The 16,365-nt window shown below is 37.0% G+C and overlaps 1 protein-coding gene across 4 annotated transcripts in view; it reads right to left on the minus strand.

Annotated features, from left to right (window-relative positions):
* The window catches only part of CDK13 (cyclin dependent kinase 13), a 119,475-nt gene that overhangs the window by 18,311 nt on the left and 84,799 nt on the right, over window positions 1-16,365 (minus strand). For all 4 annotated transcript variants that reach the window (XM_032430588.1, XM_032430586.1, XM_032430587.1 and 1 more), the window contains exons 8-9: window positions 2,961-3,062; window positions 2,787-2,864 (exon numbers count right to left, since the gene is read on the minus strand). In XM_032430588.1, the coding sequence (XP_032286479.1) occupies window positions 2,787-2,864; window positions 2,961-3,062 (180 nt within the window). The remainder of the gene's footprint in view (window positions 1-2,786; window positions 2,865-2,960; window positions 3,063-16,365) is intronic.

Raw genomic sequence — 16,365 nt, forward strand, 5'->3', positions numbered from 1 at the left:
GGAGGATACAACCCTCACCCTTCACTGTATCCTCAGTGCCTCGGAACTGGCACACAACCAGAAACCAACGGATACTTGTTCAATTAACCCCCCCGACTTGAAATGACTTCTGTATTATATTCGGAGGTCCATATTAAACTTGCTTTATTTCTGGACTTCCCATATAATTCCACCAATTCATCTATGTATCTTGCACTAAAATGGTTTCAGTTGCTATAATTTTAACATAGGATATGCCAAATTTTCCTTCTTCTTAAGAATTTTTCTAGTTATTTTAATGTTTATCTGGAGGGAGAATGTCTTTTGAAATTCGCATTAGGACTATAATCATTAATACAGGTTGAACTGCCACCTTCAAAAAAGTTAAGGCTTCCAACCAAAATTGAGATATGCCGTTCCCAATAGTTATTTTAAATCTGCTTTACAATTTTCAGTGAGACATTATAGTTTTCAATATACCTGGAGTATATATGGTGGTGCTTTTGTTAAAAGGCATCTTTTCCCTCATGTACATTTTTAACTGGTTATTATTGGTACATATTTTTAAGAAGGTATTGCTTTTAGTATATATGTATTCGTATGTTATATTAGGATATTGTGTGCATATATGTATACACACAAATGTACACACACACAGTCTCTCAACACTTGTCATTTGATCAGACTCGTTTACTTCAGGCGTTTCAGGTAATTCCCTTGCACGCTGCCTGTGTGCAATGCTCTCTCGTACAAATTATGACAATAGTGCCTTCATCCTGCCACTCTTTACACCTCTTACTAGGTCACTTACCAGTTAACTGGTTAGTGCTTCTAAAACACTCTTAAAATAATGATACTAGAAGACACTTCTTAACATTCTTGTCTTACATCTTCTAGTATTTCAAAACTAAATATTATTCTGGCTATTAGTCTTCAATACATATCTTCATCATATTAAAGAAATATACTTTTACACTTAGTTTGTATTCTAGCAAATGCTTATCCAACACCTACCAAAAAAACGTATTATTTTACTTCTATTAAAGTGATGAATTATAATAATAGATGTCCTAAAACTGAAACATTCTTGTATTCTTTGGATGACTCCTACTTGACTCAGCAAGGTGATTTTTAAGGAAAAGCTAGATATGATTGGCTAATCTTTTCTTTAGAATTTTTGGATTAGTATTCTGTAGAAATTCTTCAGGATGTTTTTGTCAAATATTGACGTGTGTGTCATACTAAAAGCTCCAGGAAGTCTTATTTCCTACATGGTGTAGAGAATTAGTTAAAGTTTAGCTACTGTGGTAAAACTGTCTAAATTCAAATCTCGATTTTGCCACTTGCTAGTTATATGACCCTAGACAAATTCTTCACTTTCTAAGGTTCCACTTTCTTAACTATAAAAAGAAAACAGAAGGTTGTATGAAGCTTAAGAGAGGCTAATTCACATGAAATTCTTAGAAAAATGCTTGCATAATGTATAAATCTTGCATCAAGTATAAAGTAAATAAAAGTTAACATTAATAGAAACCCTAGTATCCAAAGAATCAGGACCAATGCCTTATTAATAGAAAAAAATGGGTAAGAGGGAATCATGGAAAAAAAAAATAAAGAAACACAGATACATAATTTAAACATTTTATTATAACTGAAAAATTAAAAATGTACATTTATTCTCCAATTTTCTGACACAGGGCAAGGCCTCTCTTTGAACAGAGGATTCGTTGAATGGGACTCTGCATTAGCTTTCTTGAACAAACCATATTATCAAGGATTTAAAGCAATCGGAGTACTAAATCCTTCTAAATTTTTATGACTTACCTTTCTAACTTAAAGTAACTTGCCTCCCACCCAGTTAATTTGATAGCAACTTTGTTAGGTCTTTGCAAAGCATTCCATCTGTGTATATTTAAAGGACACACATAGAGTAATAAAAAGTTGGTATACAAAATTGGAAACAACTACCTCTTACAGTCATCATACTTCAACTGGTAGCATAAATACACAGTCTTACTAGAGAGTAGTAGCCTACTAGCTGCGAACACTCGGCTTGCCATGTTATCAGGCTACTGTTACTTACAGAGGGACTGGAGAGCATCAATTAATCCAATAAGTCTGTTGAAGGGAAGGTTCATAGTATATTGGTATCTGTGCCTCATACCAATATCTTTTTCCTAAAAGTTCTCATCCATATTTTGAGACACACACAAAACTTAGAAGTTGCAAAGTGACATTATATATGAAAGCCAAAGCTCTTTCTTTAAAAATAAAAGAATTATTTTAAAATATTACATGAAGAGAAAGGTGATTAGCACGTATGTCCTTATGACCCAGGCCCTACAACAGCCTCAAATTATGAAGACTGATGCCTGTGGGTACATACACATGTTTCCGTGTATAAACATTCACATATAAATAAATATAAACATGTATGCATATGTGTATATAAAACAGAGTATTTCTTTACAGTATCCCAAAACATTAATTCTTCCATCCTGCCATACTAAAAAAAAGTTATCTACCATTTATTCTCTCCTTTCTCATACTTATTTACTCTTTCTTCCTGGTCTTATTTTTTGGGTCCCGGCCCTTTCATTTAATTGCAAAAAAGAGCTAGGGACTTTGGGATCCTTATTTTTACTAGAACAAGTATCAAAGTACCCACATTCTAGTTTCTCTTCCATTCAGCAATCATTAGCCTTCAAGAAAACCATGCTGTTCTCCTAAAGACACAAACTTGAAAGACTTTAAATTTTCTGTGAAGTATTACACACCCCCAACAAATATTACAATCATGAGCTTACCTTATTAATTCTAGTTGTGCAAGTTCTTGATTTGCTTGAAATATAGGCTTTTTAGTGAAGAGTTCACCAAGGATACATCTAGTGGAAAAAATATCCATCATTACCAAATGATACGATTTTACTTCACTACCAAAAATTTCAAGTAAATTAAACCAGTCAGTAAGCCTATCTTACCCACAGCTCCATACATCAATAGCAGGTGTATATCTTTCTTCTCCCAACAGCAGTTCAGGTGGACGGTACCATAAAGTGATGACCTTGTTAGTATACGGCCGACTAAAAAACACAGAAAGCAACTCTTTAGAGTTATTATCTGTTAGAATAAGAGAGATTCTCTTAAGAAATATTATTTTGGCTAATCAAAGCAATCCTACAATCCTAACTAAAACCAATTTCATCTGCCTACTAAGTTCAGACATGCTATTACATCTGACATACGTGATCATAAAATACATTTGAGAGCAATGTGATTAACTGAAAATTCCCTTAATACATAAAAATGAAAAGTAGTTGGCTGATTTTAACTGTCTTTTGGTCAAAAAAAGGTCCCAACTGTTCGGTTCTGTTTTTCCTTTCCATAACTTTAAAGGGGATTAACTGACTTAAAGGAAGTTGATTGATTTTGACCAAATCTGGCAAATTACTAATGTGTGGCAAGATATAGTACAAATTGGAATCACCTAATAAAAAATTTCACCTGGGCATATTTTTGACAATATTTCACTGACTGCAACCCCACTTTAGTATGCAAATACAAAGTACATAAATGTAGACTGCAGTAGTTGAGGTCTATTCTGCAAAGCACCACTGGCAACAGGTATGATACTTTATCAGATGATTCTTTTGTCACCTTCTAAAAGAGAGGATATATACATATTGCTACCTCTTTATTTGCCAGCGGGGCTTACATCCAGGGGACCAAACAGGCTGTAGGGAATTGAGATACTTCTCTAAAAAGGCTTTCATGCAGACTCCCTTGTGCCAGGGATGAGCACAAAGCCACCGTTTGAAAAGCCACTAGACTGTTATGAGGAAGATTCATTTGCTGATCTTAAACCATCCACAAGAGGGGCAGGAGCCTGTTGGGACTCTGTCCCGGGACAAAGGCGCGGCCAGGCATCACTGTTGCGCTCTCCTCCTACTCTGATGGCACCGGTGGTGCACTCCAAAACTGCACTCCCCTGTGGCCCTACTAAAGCTGGCAGGTGCACCCCATCCCTGCACTCTCCCGCAGCTTCACTAAAGCTGTTGGTCACACACACTCCACCTGGGAGATACTCCCTGATCACCTGGCTCTGGTGGCCAGGGGGGCTGCATTCCTGGGTCCCAGGAGAAAGTAATAATCAAACAGTTCTTGGCAGGCTACCATACCAAGGGCACTACACAGACTGAAACACACCCCAGTCTTTCTGGGAAGAAGGCCTATTTACTTGTCCTGCAGCTTCAGCCTAAGGGACAGACTGCAGGTTTGCCAGACATCTACAGTCTACAGAGGTGCTCTCAGGGAATGTAGGGCAGGGGACACCATCCTTGTGCTCTCCAATGACCTCATTACAGCTCACTGGTATCTCCCAGAAAGGAGCTTTTTACTCATATTATGCTCTGACTTTCCAACTGTAGCCCAAGGGATATCTCCAGATCACCTGGTCCGCAGGCCAGAGGATTTACAATTGTGGTCCCACATGACTACATATATTTGTATACATTAAAAGCTGCTGCCTGAGGGTCTGGCTTCCAATCAACCTGAATCTAGGTGCTGACTGAGATTCCTGCCTTTGCAACACTGACTGGTCTTGGAACATCCTCAATAGTTGGTTCCTATCAAATATAAATCAGACTGCTTAGACAACCACAAAGGTCTGAGAAACAGAAGAGCTAGGGCAAGGTTGAAAGATAAAGATCATCTCCTACATAAGGCCACTCCTTCAAGACTAGAAGAGGTAGCTGTTTTCCCTAAACATAGAAATAACACACAGTCAAGCAAACTGAGGAAACAGAAAACATATGTTCCAAAGAAAAGAAGAAGATAAAACCTCAGAAGAAAAAAACCTTAATGAAACAGAGGTAACTAATTTACCTGGAAGAGTGAAAATGGTCATACCAATGTTCACTGAACTTGGGAGAAAAATCAATGAACACAGTGAGAACTTTAAACAAACAGAAAATATAAGAAAGTACCAAAGAGAAGTCACAAAGCTGAAGAAAACAGTAACTGATCTGAAAAAAGAAAAAGGAAACTAAACTAGAGGGATTCAACAGCAGACTAGATTAAGCAGGAGAGAAGAGCAGTGATCTAGAAGATAGAGCAGTAGAACTCAAACAAGCAGAGAAGCAGAAAGAAAAAAAAAATTAAAGTGAAAACAGCTTAAGAAGCCTATGGAACAACATCAAGCAGAATAACATCCAGATTATATGGGTACCAGAAGGAGAAGAGAGAGACAAATGGGCAGAAAACTTATTTGAAGAAACAGTGGCTGCAAACTTCCCTAACGTGGGGAAACAGACATCCAGATCCAGGAAGCCCAAAAGATCCTATAAAAATGAACCCCAAAAGATCCACACCAAGACACTGTATAAGTAAAATGTCAAAAGTAAAAGATAAAGAGATAATCTAAAAAGAAGCAAGAGGAAAACAACTTTTACACTCAAGGGACACCCCGCCACCCCCACCCCCCAGGCCTGCGTAAGACTTTCAGCAGAAACTTTGCAGGCCAGAAGAAAGTACACGATATATTCAAAGTGCTGAAAGGAAAAAACTGACAACCAAAAATACTCTACCCGGCAAGGTTATTATTCAGAATTAAAGGTGAGAAAGAGTTTTCCTCTCAGACAAGTAAAAGCTAAAGAAGTTCATCATCTAAATCAGCTTTATAAGAAATGTTAAAGGGAATTCTTTAAGCTGCAAGGAAAGAAAGTACACTAGTAACAAGAAAACAAGCAAGTATAAATCTCACTGGTAAAGACAGGGTAAAGGCAGTGGATTAAAATCACAGAAAACTACTATAAAGGTTAAAAGACATAATTAGTAAAAAGAACTGTGATTACAATAATCAGTTAAGGGATATACAAAGGAAAAAGATGTAAAATGTGACATCAAAAACATAAAATGCAGGGGTAGTAAAAATGTAGAGTTCTAGAATGCATTCAAACTTAAGTTGTTATCAGGGCGCCTGGGTGCCTCAGTCAGTTGAGTGTCCAACTCTTGGTTTCAGCTCAGGTCATGATCTCAGGGTCCTGGGATGGGCCCTGCATCGGGCTCCACACTCAGCACAGAGTCTGCTTGAGATTCTCTCTCCCTCTGTCCCTCCCCCTGCTCGAATGCGTGCTCTCTCCAAAATAAGTAAATCTTAAAACAAACAAACAAAAAAACCCCCTTAAACTGCTATCAACTTAAAATAGACTGATATATATATAGGCTGTTACGTGTGAGCCTCATGGTAACCACAAAGCAAACATCTATAGGAGATACACGAAGTAAGAAAGCAATCTAAGCATAACACTAAAGAAAACCATCAAACCATGAAGGAAGAGAGCAAGAAGGAAAGAAAGGAATTACAAAACAGCCAGAAACAATGAACAAAATGGCAATAAGTACAGACCTGTCAATAATTACTTCAATGTAAGTGGACTAAATTCTCCAACCAAAAGACACAGAGTGGCTGAATGAATAAAACAAACAAACAAACAAACAAAAAACAAACAAGACCCATCTATCTGCAACCTACAAGAGACTTGCTTCAGATGTAAGAACACACACAGCCTGGAAGAGATGGAAAAAGATATTTCACACAAATGGAAACCAAAAGAAAGCAGGGGTAGCTTTACAGACAAAACAGATTTTAAAACCAAGACTGTAAAAAGAGACAAAGAAGAGGGATGCCTTGGTGGCTCAGTCAGTTAAGCATCTGCCTTTGGCTCAGGTCATGATCCCAGGGTCCTGGGATTGAGCCCTACATCGGGCTCCCTACTCAGCAGGAAGTCTGCCTCTCCCCCGCCTCCAACATTCATGCGCGCATTCTCTCTCTCTCAAATAAATAAAATCTTAAAAAAAAGAGAGAGAGACAAAGAAGACCGTTACATAATGATAAAGGGGTCAATCCAACAAGACAGGAGCACTCAAGACAGGAGCACTTAGATAATGTAAATATTAACAGACCTAATGGGAGAAATGGACAGCAATACAATAATACAGGGGACTTAATACCCCACTTACACCAATGGACAGATCATGTGGACAAAAAAATCAATAAGGCAACATTAGCTTTAAACAAACAATTAGACCAGATGGTTTATAAAGATATATACAGAACACTCCATTTAAAAGCAGCAGAATATGCATTCTTCTCAAGTGCATATGAACATTCTCCAAGATAAATCATGTTAGGCCACAAAACAAGTCTCAATAAATTTGAGAAGCCTGAAATCACATTAGCATCTTTTTCAATCACAATGGTATGAAACTAGAAATGAATGGAAAAAAACTGGGAAAAAAATCACAAATATGTGGAGATTAAACAATATGCTACTAAACAACCAATGGGTCAATGAGGAAATCAAAGGATAAATAAGTAAATACCTCAAAACAAATGAAAATGGAAAATGCAACTTACCAAAATCTATGGGATGCAGCAAAAGCAGTTCTAAGAGGGAAGTTCAAAGCGATAGAGGAGGCCTACTTCAAAAAAACAAAATCTCAAATAAACAATCTAACTTTACACCTAAAGGAACTAGAAAAAGAAGAACAAGCAAAACCCAAAGGGAGTAGAAGGAAGGAAATAACAAAGATCAGAGCAGAAATAAATGAATTAGAGACCAGTAAGACAACAGAAAAGATCAATGACACCATGAGCTGGTTCTCTGAAAAACAAACAAAACTGACAAACCTTTAACTAGACTCAACAAGAAAAAAAGAGAAAAGGCTCAAATAAAAATTCCTTGAAACATATAATCTTCCAAGACTGGATCATGAAGAAAAATAAAATTTGAACAGACCAATTACTAGTAAGGAGACTGAATCAGTAATCAAAAACCTCCCGACAAACCAAAGTCCAGGACCAGACAACTTCACTGATGAATTCTACCAAACATTTAGAGAAGACTTAATACCTATCCTTCCCAAACTCTTCCAAAAATTGATGAGGAGAGAACACTTCCAAACTCATTTTATGAGGACAGCATTACCCTGATTAACAAAACCAGACAATGACATCACATAAAACCAAAATTATAGGCCAGTATCCCTGATGAATAGAGATATGAATATCCTTGACAATGATGCCCACTCTTACCACTCTCATTTGTCATATTATTGAAAATCCTAGCCAGAGCAATTAGGCAATAAAAAGTAATAAAAAGGCACTAACACTGAGAAAGAAGAAGTAAAACTGTCACTATTTGTGGATGACATGATTATATATATAGAAAACCCTTTAGGGTTCACCAAAATACTGTTAAAGGTAATAAACAAATTCTGTAAAATTTCAGGATATGAAATCAACCATACAAAAATCTGCTGCATTTCTATACACTAACAATAAAGTATGAGAAAGAGAAATTAAGAACGCAATCCCATTTACAACTGCATCAAAAAGAATAAAATACCTACAAGTTTAACCAAGAAGATTAAAGACCTGTACGCTGAAAACCATAAAGACACTGATGAAAGAAACTAAAGTCACAAATAAATGGAAAGATGTTCCATGCTCATGGATCAGAAAAATTAATATTGTTAAAATGTCTACACTATCCAGAGTATTCTATTGATTCAATGCAATTCCTATCAAAGTTCCAGCGGCATTTTTCACAAAAATAATACAAAACTATCCCAAAATTTGTATGGAACCAAAAAAGACTCCAAATAGCCAAATCAATCTTAAGAAGAAGAAAGGTGGAGGCATCACACTCCCTGATTTCAAACAAATTTACAAAGCTATAGTAATCATAACAGTACAGTACTGGAATAAAAACGGACACATAGGTCAATGGAACTGAATAGAGAGCCCAGATATACACCCACACATATATGGTCAAGTAATTTATGACAAAGGCAAGAATATACACTGGGGAGGGACACCTGGGTGGCTCAGTGGGTTAAGCGTCTGCCTTCGGCTCAGGTCCTGATCCCAGGATCCTGGGATCTAGTCCCATATTGGGCTCCTTGCTCGGCAGGAAGCCTGCTTCTCCCTCTGCCTGCAGCTACCCCTGCTTGTGCTCTCTCTCTGACAAATAAATAAATAAAATCTTAAAAAAAAAAAAAAAAAAGAATATGTACTGGGGAAAGGACAATCTCTTAAATATCAATGGTGTTGGGAAAACTGAACAGCCACATGCAAAAGAATAAAACTGGACCGCTATCTTATGTCATACACAAAAATTAACTCAAAATGGATTAAAGACTTGAATGTTAACACCTGAAACTATAAAACTTCTAGAAGAAAACACAGGCAACAAGTTCCCTGACATCAAGTCTTGGTGGTTTTTTTTTTTTCTTCTTTTTTTTGGATCTGACTCCAAAAGCAAAGGCAACAAAAGCAAAAATAAGTAAGTTGGGACTACATCAAACTAAAAAGCTCCTGCACAGCAAGGAAACAATCAACAAAATGAAAAGGCAACCTACTGAATGGGAGCATATTTGCAAATCATGTATCTCCTAAGAGGTTAATATCCAAAATATATAAAGAACTTATACAACCAAATAGCAAAACAACGAAAAAAACCTGATTAAAATATGGGCACAGGATCCAAAGAGACATTTTTCCAAAGATGACATACACATAGCCAACAGGCACATAAGATGCTCAACTTCACTAATCATGAGGGAAATGCAAAACTACAAATGAGAGATCGCTTCACACCTGTTGGAATGGCTGTTATCAAAAAGATAAGAAATAATAGGGATTGCCAAGGATGTGAAGAAAGAACCCTTGTGCGTTGTTGGTGGGAATGTAAACTGGTATAGCCACTATGGAAAACAGTATGGAGGTTCCTCAAAAAATTAAAAATGGAAATCCCATATGACCCAGCAATCCCACTTCTGTGTATTTATCCAAAGAAAATGGAAACACTAATGGAAATACTAATCTGAACCTCCATGTTCACTGCAGCATTATTTACAATAGTCAAAATACAGGACAACCTGAGTGTCCATTGATGGATGAATGGATAAAAAAGATGTGGTACACATAGTAGTCCATAGTATGGATTATACCCCATAAGGGATATAATCCAAAACACCAAGTGGATGCCCGAAACCACAAATAGTACTGAACCCTATATATACTGTGTTTTTTGCTAATCCATACCTAACTATAATGAAGCTTAATTTAGCAATTAGACACAAGAAGAGATCAGCAATAATAATAGAACATTTATAGTAACATACAGTAATGAAACTTGTGAATATGGTCTCTCTCTCCCCCTCAAAATATCTTATTGTACTGTACTCATTCTTCTTAGGATGATGTAAGATAATAAAATGCCTATGTGATGAGATGAAGTGAGGTGAATGATGGAGGCACTGTGATGTAGCATTAGGCTACTATTGACCTTCTGATGATACATCAGAAGGATCATCTGCTTCTGGACTGGGGTTAATTGCAGTAATCTGAATCTGTGGAACACAAAACCCAGACAAGGAGACTACGTATATACAATGAAAATACTATTCAGCCATAAAAGAGAATGAAATCTTTCCATTTGTGACAACATGCATGGACCATGAAGGTATTATACTAAGTGAAATAAGTGGACAGAAAAAGACAAATATCATATGATCTCATTTATATATGAAATCTAAAAATCAAACAAATAATAAAAAAACTCATGGATATAAAGAACAGAATGGTGGTTGCCAGGGAGGAGGTGGAGCAAAATGGAGAAGGGGGGTCAGGAGGCACAGACTTCCCGTCGTGAAATGACTAGGTCATGGGGACGTGGTGTGCGGATGGTGACTGCAGCCAATGGTACTGCGGTACGTATTTAAAGGTTGCCAGGAGAGTGGATCTTGAAAGTTCTCGTCACAAGAATAAAACAGAAATTTTTCTTTTGTAACTTTTTATACTGACAAATGATGACTAGACTTATTGTGGTCATTTCAGAGTGTATACAACTGTGAAATCATTACATTGAGACTAATATGTGTGTGTGTTTTTTTTTTTAAAGATTTTGTTTAAAATCTTTATTTTAAGGGTGCTGGGTGGCTCAGTCAGTTAAGCGTCTGCCTTCGGCTCAGGTCATGATCCTGGGGTCCTGGGATCGAGTCCCCACATTGGGCTCCCTGCTCAACAGGGAGCCTGCTCCTCCCTCTCCTCCCTGCTCGTGTTCTCTCTCTTGCTATCTCTGTCTTGCTTTCAAATAAACAAATAAAATAAAATCTTTATTTATTATTATTTCTTTATTTGAGAGAGATGGGGGTGGGAGAAGCAGAGCAGCACAGACTCTGTGCTGAGTGTGGAGCCCAAAGTGGAGCTCAATCTGATGACTCTGAGATTATGACCATCAAGAGTCAGACGCTCAACCAACTGAGACACCCAGGTGCCCCCACTAATATAGTGTTGTATGTCAATTATACCTTGATTAAAAAAAGTTCACCTGTTTATGCCTTAATTCCTTTTAAATTTGAAATCCCCTCCCTATTTTTCTCATTCAATCCTATACCTCCTTCAAGACATAGTGAAAGACTAATCTCCATAAACTCTAATCTCTATTATCAACAGATTTATTTTCACATTCTTATTTTTTTTAATCATACTTAACAGTATATTCTATTTTATGTTTTCTATCTTCCCTGGAAGACAAAAAAATCCCAGGTACCATTCTTTATTATGAACCCCATACACAAAGCCCAGAACAATGTTGAACACAGGCCAGACACTTTGATGTATACGACCTTGCAAGTTCAGTTGACATATATGAATTAGCTGGGTGGGAGAACAAAGTTTGTGAAAATTTTAATGACCAGTTTTCAAAAACATTTCAAGGATCTATAAGCATATGAAACCTATGGTCTTGTTAACTCAAGTGTAACTGGATACCTATGGTCTCAAGAAAATGTTTAAATTAATATAAATCTATCTGTAAACAGTTAATACTTTATCTTTTTATATTTAAGAGTGGTTTTAAAAAATAAAAGTATGTTGAATTATGTAGAGAAATCACACAAATTAAAGTTACTAAATTTTATTGAAAAGAATATTTAAATAAAAGATTATTTTATATACTATGTATCAAGTTCTAGGCAACATTCAGAACATAGTCAACTTTAGCAGCTAAAATTAAGACTAATTTTTTAACTTTTATCAAATTCAGAAGTGAAAATATTTAGTACATTATCAAAAATGATTAAACACAAAACTAGATGAAATATACTTCTAAGTATGTGGCAAAAATATTTCATATATACCATTTAATGGCTTTTCCAAATATTTCTAAATTTTTAGTTTCTGTCAGAAGAACTAGGTAGAGACAGACAAAACATTCAACTGTAAAATATGACACAGAAAGTTCAATTTTATTTTTTTTAAGATTTATTTATTTATTTATTTGACAGAGAGATAGAGAGCACAAGTAGGCAGAGCTGCAGGCAGAGGGAGAGTGGGAGAGGGAGAAGCAGGCTCTCCACTGAGAGCAGGGAGCCCGATGCGGAACTCGATCCCAGGACTCTGGGATCATGACCTGAGCCAAAGGCAGATGCTCAACCGACTGGGCCACCCAGGCGTCCCGAAGGTTCGATTTTAAAACACAAGTATCTCGGGGCGCCTGGGTGGCTCAGTCGTTAAGCGTCTGCCTTCGGCTCAGGTCATGATCCCAGGGCGCTGGGATCGAGCCCCACATCGGGCTCCCTGCTCAGCGGGAAGCCTGCTTCTCCCTCTCCCACTCCCCCTGATTGTGATCCCTCTCTCGCTGTGTCTCTATCAAATAAATAAATAAAATCTTTAAAAAAAAAAAAAAAACACGAGTATCTCAAAACTGGGGAAATTCTTTCATTTGTTAAGTGAATAAATATTTGGACCGATATGTACTTTTTGTAAAACAAAGTACCATCACTGAATTTTCATCGAATTTTTTTTTTTTTTTTTTAAGATTTTATTTATTTATTCATGAGAGACAGAGAGAGAGAGAGAGACAGAGGCAGAGGGAGAAGCAGGCTCCCCACGGAGCAGGGAGCCCGATGCGGGACTCGATCCCAGGACCCTGGGATCACGACCTGAGCCGAAGGCAGACGCTTAACGGACTGAGCCACCCAGGCGTCCGAATTTTTCTTTACATTCAATGACATATCAATAGAGATCAGTGACTATCTGTTCAATGACAGATCTCAATACTCTGCCCTTAGATAATCCCAGGAATTCAAAAGACTGGGGTGGGGTGGATGTGGGGAGATGAGAAACAGTTATGGTCTTCCCTACCTTTATCCCCAACAAACAAAAGCACCACCGTAAGGGTGTGTCCCCAGGCGGCTCAGCCTGCCATCTGGTCTAAATAGATAAAAGGCAAAAGCAAATGCTCAGAGCAAGATCCTAGGCCTTTGAGGTACTTGGGAGGTTCTGGATAACTAAAATATACAAACCAGAGTTGCTAACTTTCTTAAAGACCCTTATAAGAAATAAAAAGAGAATTATATAAAAGGAAATACCTAAACTGCTCTAACATGCTTCATTTTCTCAACATATATAATAGTCTATACTTCTTTTTGACTATAATTTATATTTTTGAGAAAAACATGAAGAGCCTTCAGCTAACAAAATTTATCAAATGCACAAATGCCATGTCTCCCCTCAGAATCTACTGCAGAAACACCTACCAAATCTACAAAAGAAATCTGGGATCTGTTTTTAACACCTCTGCTTCAAAAGTCAAAAAATCTGTCGTCCTTCATTCCTCTTTCCTTCAAATCTCCCATATGATCTATCAACAACTGCTGTCATTTCTACATCCAAACAGATCTTAAATCCAACAATTTTCCACAATTTCAAAAAAGTGTAAGTCAAGATTATCTTTTAGTCTGAGCCATCATTACCTTTTCATTGGTACTAATTTCTCCGCCATATCATCTATCCCTAGCCTTCCTCCCCCACTTTTTTTTTTTAGGTTTTTTTTAAAGCGTAAAACCAGATCATATCACTATAACTACGTAACATTTAAACTTTACGTAAGTTGGTAAGACCATATTCCCGAGTGTCTCACCTCCTATTTTTACACTGGCCAACTTTTTGGCCCTTAAACCTGCCAAGTCTATTCCCAAGCTTTGAGGCTGCTGAGTTCCTTCTACTTGCAATATTTGTGGCCTATGTCTTCATTAAGTTATCCCATTTTCATCACTCAGGTTGGTCCTAGCTCAATTTTACTTCTTCAAAGGTCTATGCTAACTATCTTCGCTAAAAATTACCCACATGCCCACAGTGACCCTACAGTCACTATTTTATCTGCTTTGTAGCATTTAAGTATTTTAAAATCTTTATTCCACACGTTCATTGTCTACCTTCTCTCATCACCATGTAAATGCGACCAGGAACCTGGTCTGTCTTTCATAGCTGTATCTCTAATACTTAACCAGTAGGCATTACGTAGGTTGGTCTGGCACAGAGTAAGCAGTTCTTAATATTTTTAATCGACTGATGTATGCCTAACTATTACATAACAATGAACACATTTTTTTCTCATGCCCTTTCTCCCTTATCTTCCATGTTTACTCCCACTTTCCTCCTTTTGATATTTTCCATGAAAAATAACTCTGAAATTTCTGTATTGTAACACTGCTACAGAGAAACAAAAGTAATTTTTTCCCAACTGAGATCTTACAATCACTTTTCTGTTTTTACTACGCAGGTAAATTTAGAAGTCCTATAAGTACCTGTATCTGAACACATCCAAAAGGACATTTATCATCTTTTGCCCCCCACTTGCTGCCTGTTTCCTGTCTCAGGAAACTGCATCACCACTTATGGCAGAGACTACTACCTGTCTTCCAAAATCTGTTCTTTTCTTCAATGGTAGCTGCCCACCTACACTACATCCCATCCTCATTGCAGCTGCGTGTGAGCACATGACCAAGTTCTCACCAATGGAACATGAATATAAGTGATGAGTGCCACTTCTAGGTCTGGCTCATAACACTCCTCCCTCCTTTTTTCTAGCTTCTGCCTGACAAGAGGTGGTGACAGCCTTGGAAGGCATGTGAAGATGTCAGATCTTCCAACTTGGATCCCTGAATGACTGTATGAAGTAGACACCCCCTGATCTAATGAGATGGTTAAATACTCTTAATGGTCCACTGAGGTAAGCAACAACCACTCCTGATCATTAAGTGAGAACTACATATAAATTTTGTATTCTTTAAGCCATTGAATTTTGAGGTTCTGTTTGCTGTAAAAGCTTAGCTTACCCTACCAAACCATTTAGCCAGTTGCTTAAGCAGAACGCTTACAGTGGGGTCCAGGCAGGGATGTGGCTAACAACACATACTCAACCACCAAGTTCTAACAATTTTATATCTTATGGTATAATTCATCTGTCTTTCTAACATCTATGCCCATTCCCTAATTCTAACCATAATCATCCTACCTAGGTCTACTGCAACAGCTTTCTAACTGATTGCCCTTGCTTCCAGACTTACAAGGTCAATCCACTTTCCAAAATACAAAGTGACAGCATAAGATGTCAATATGTTACACCTTTAATACACATTGCTGCCTCCTAGAGAACATGCACACAAGGCCCATAAAAATCTTTATTACTTGGTTCTTGCTCCAACCACACTGAACCATCAGTTCCCTCAGAAGGTTGAGCAAATGTTTATTTTCTACAGCTAGAGAAAAAGCCAGGGAGACAGCAGAGCTGGCAAGAAAACTTTCAAGAAGACAGTGGTGCTATAATTATGTTGTAAATGTTTGAGATAAGCATCTGTTAAATAAACATTTTAAATAAGCTTTTTAATAAACTAGTTTATAATAAACTTTTAAAAGTTAACATTGACAACAGATAACGAACATGATTGTTTTATTAAAGCCAAGAATACATGATGATTTATTCAAGAATTTTGCAAAACAGATATCCTTCCTCACTTTCCACCTTAGTGTTAAAAGAGAAGGAAGCAAACACTGAAAAAGTATACAGACAGAAAAAGACTTTAATCATAAAAGCAAATTCCAAGGTAGATGGAGTTAGCAAATAAAGCCAATTTCAAATCACCTAATTCACTAATTTAAATGATTATTAACAAATGAGTATTAAAGAAAATATTCCATGGTACCATCATGAAACTGTTTTCACAAACATAATGACTCAAGTAAAAATAACTGAGACTATGTTCTGAAACTAGGATGTTTAAATCCCAAGAAAACGAAATACTGTTATAATATAAAAATAGATCATCCGAAGTTAGACAAGTAAATGAAAATCCAGAATCCCCAAAAATGAACCTGTCAAATTTGGTCTACTAGGTTTAGCTACCCATTATCAACATCCTAAAGATGGTCCTGCTTAGATCACAAAGAGAAAATGCAACCAACTGATGTGACACCTCATATATGATGCTTTATTTTTCTTTCATGGATTTTTTTTTTTTTAAATTACATTCTCA

This window comes from Phoca vitulina, unplaced genomic scaffold (genome assembly GCF_004348235.1).
Source record: "Phoca vitulina isolate PV1807 unplaced genomic scaffold, GSC_HSeal_1.0 scaffold44, whole genome shotgun sequence".
NCBI classification, from domain to species: Eukaryota; Metazoa; Chordata; class Mammalia; order Carnivora; family Phocidae; genus Phoca; species Phoca vitulina.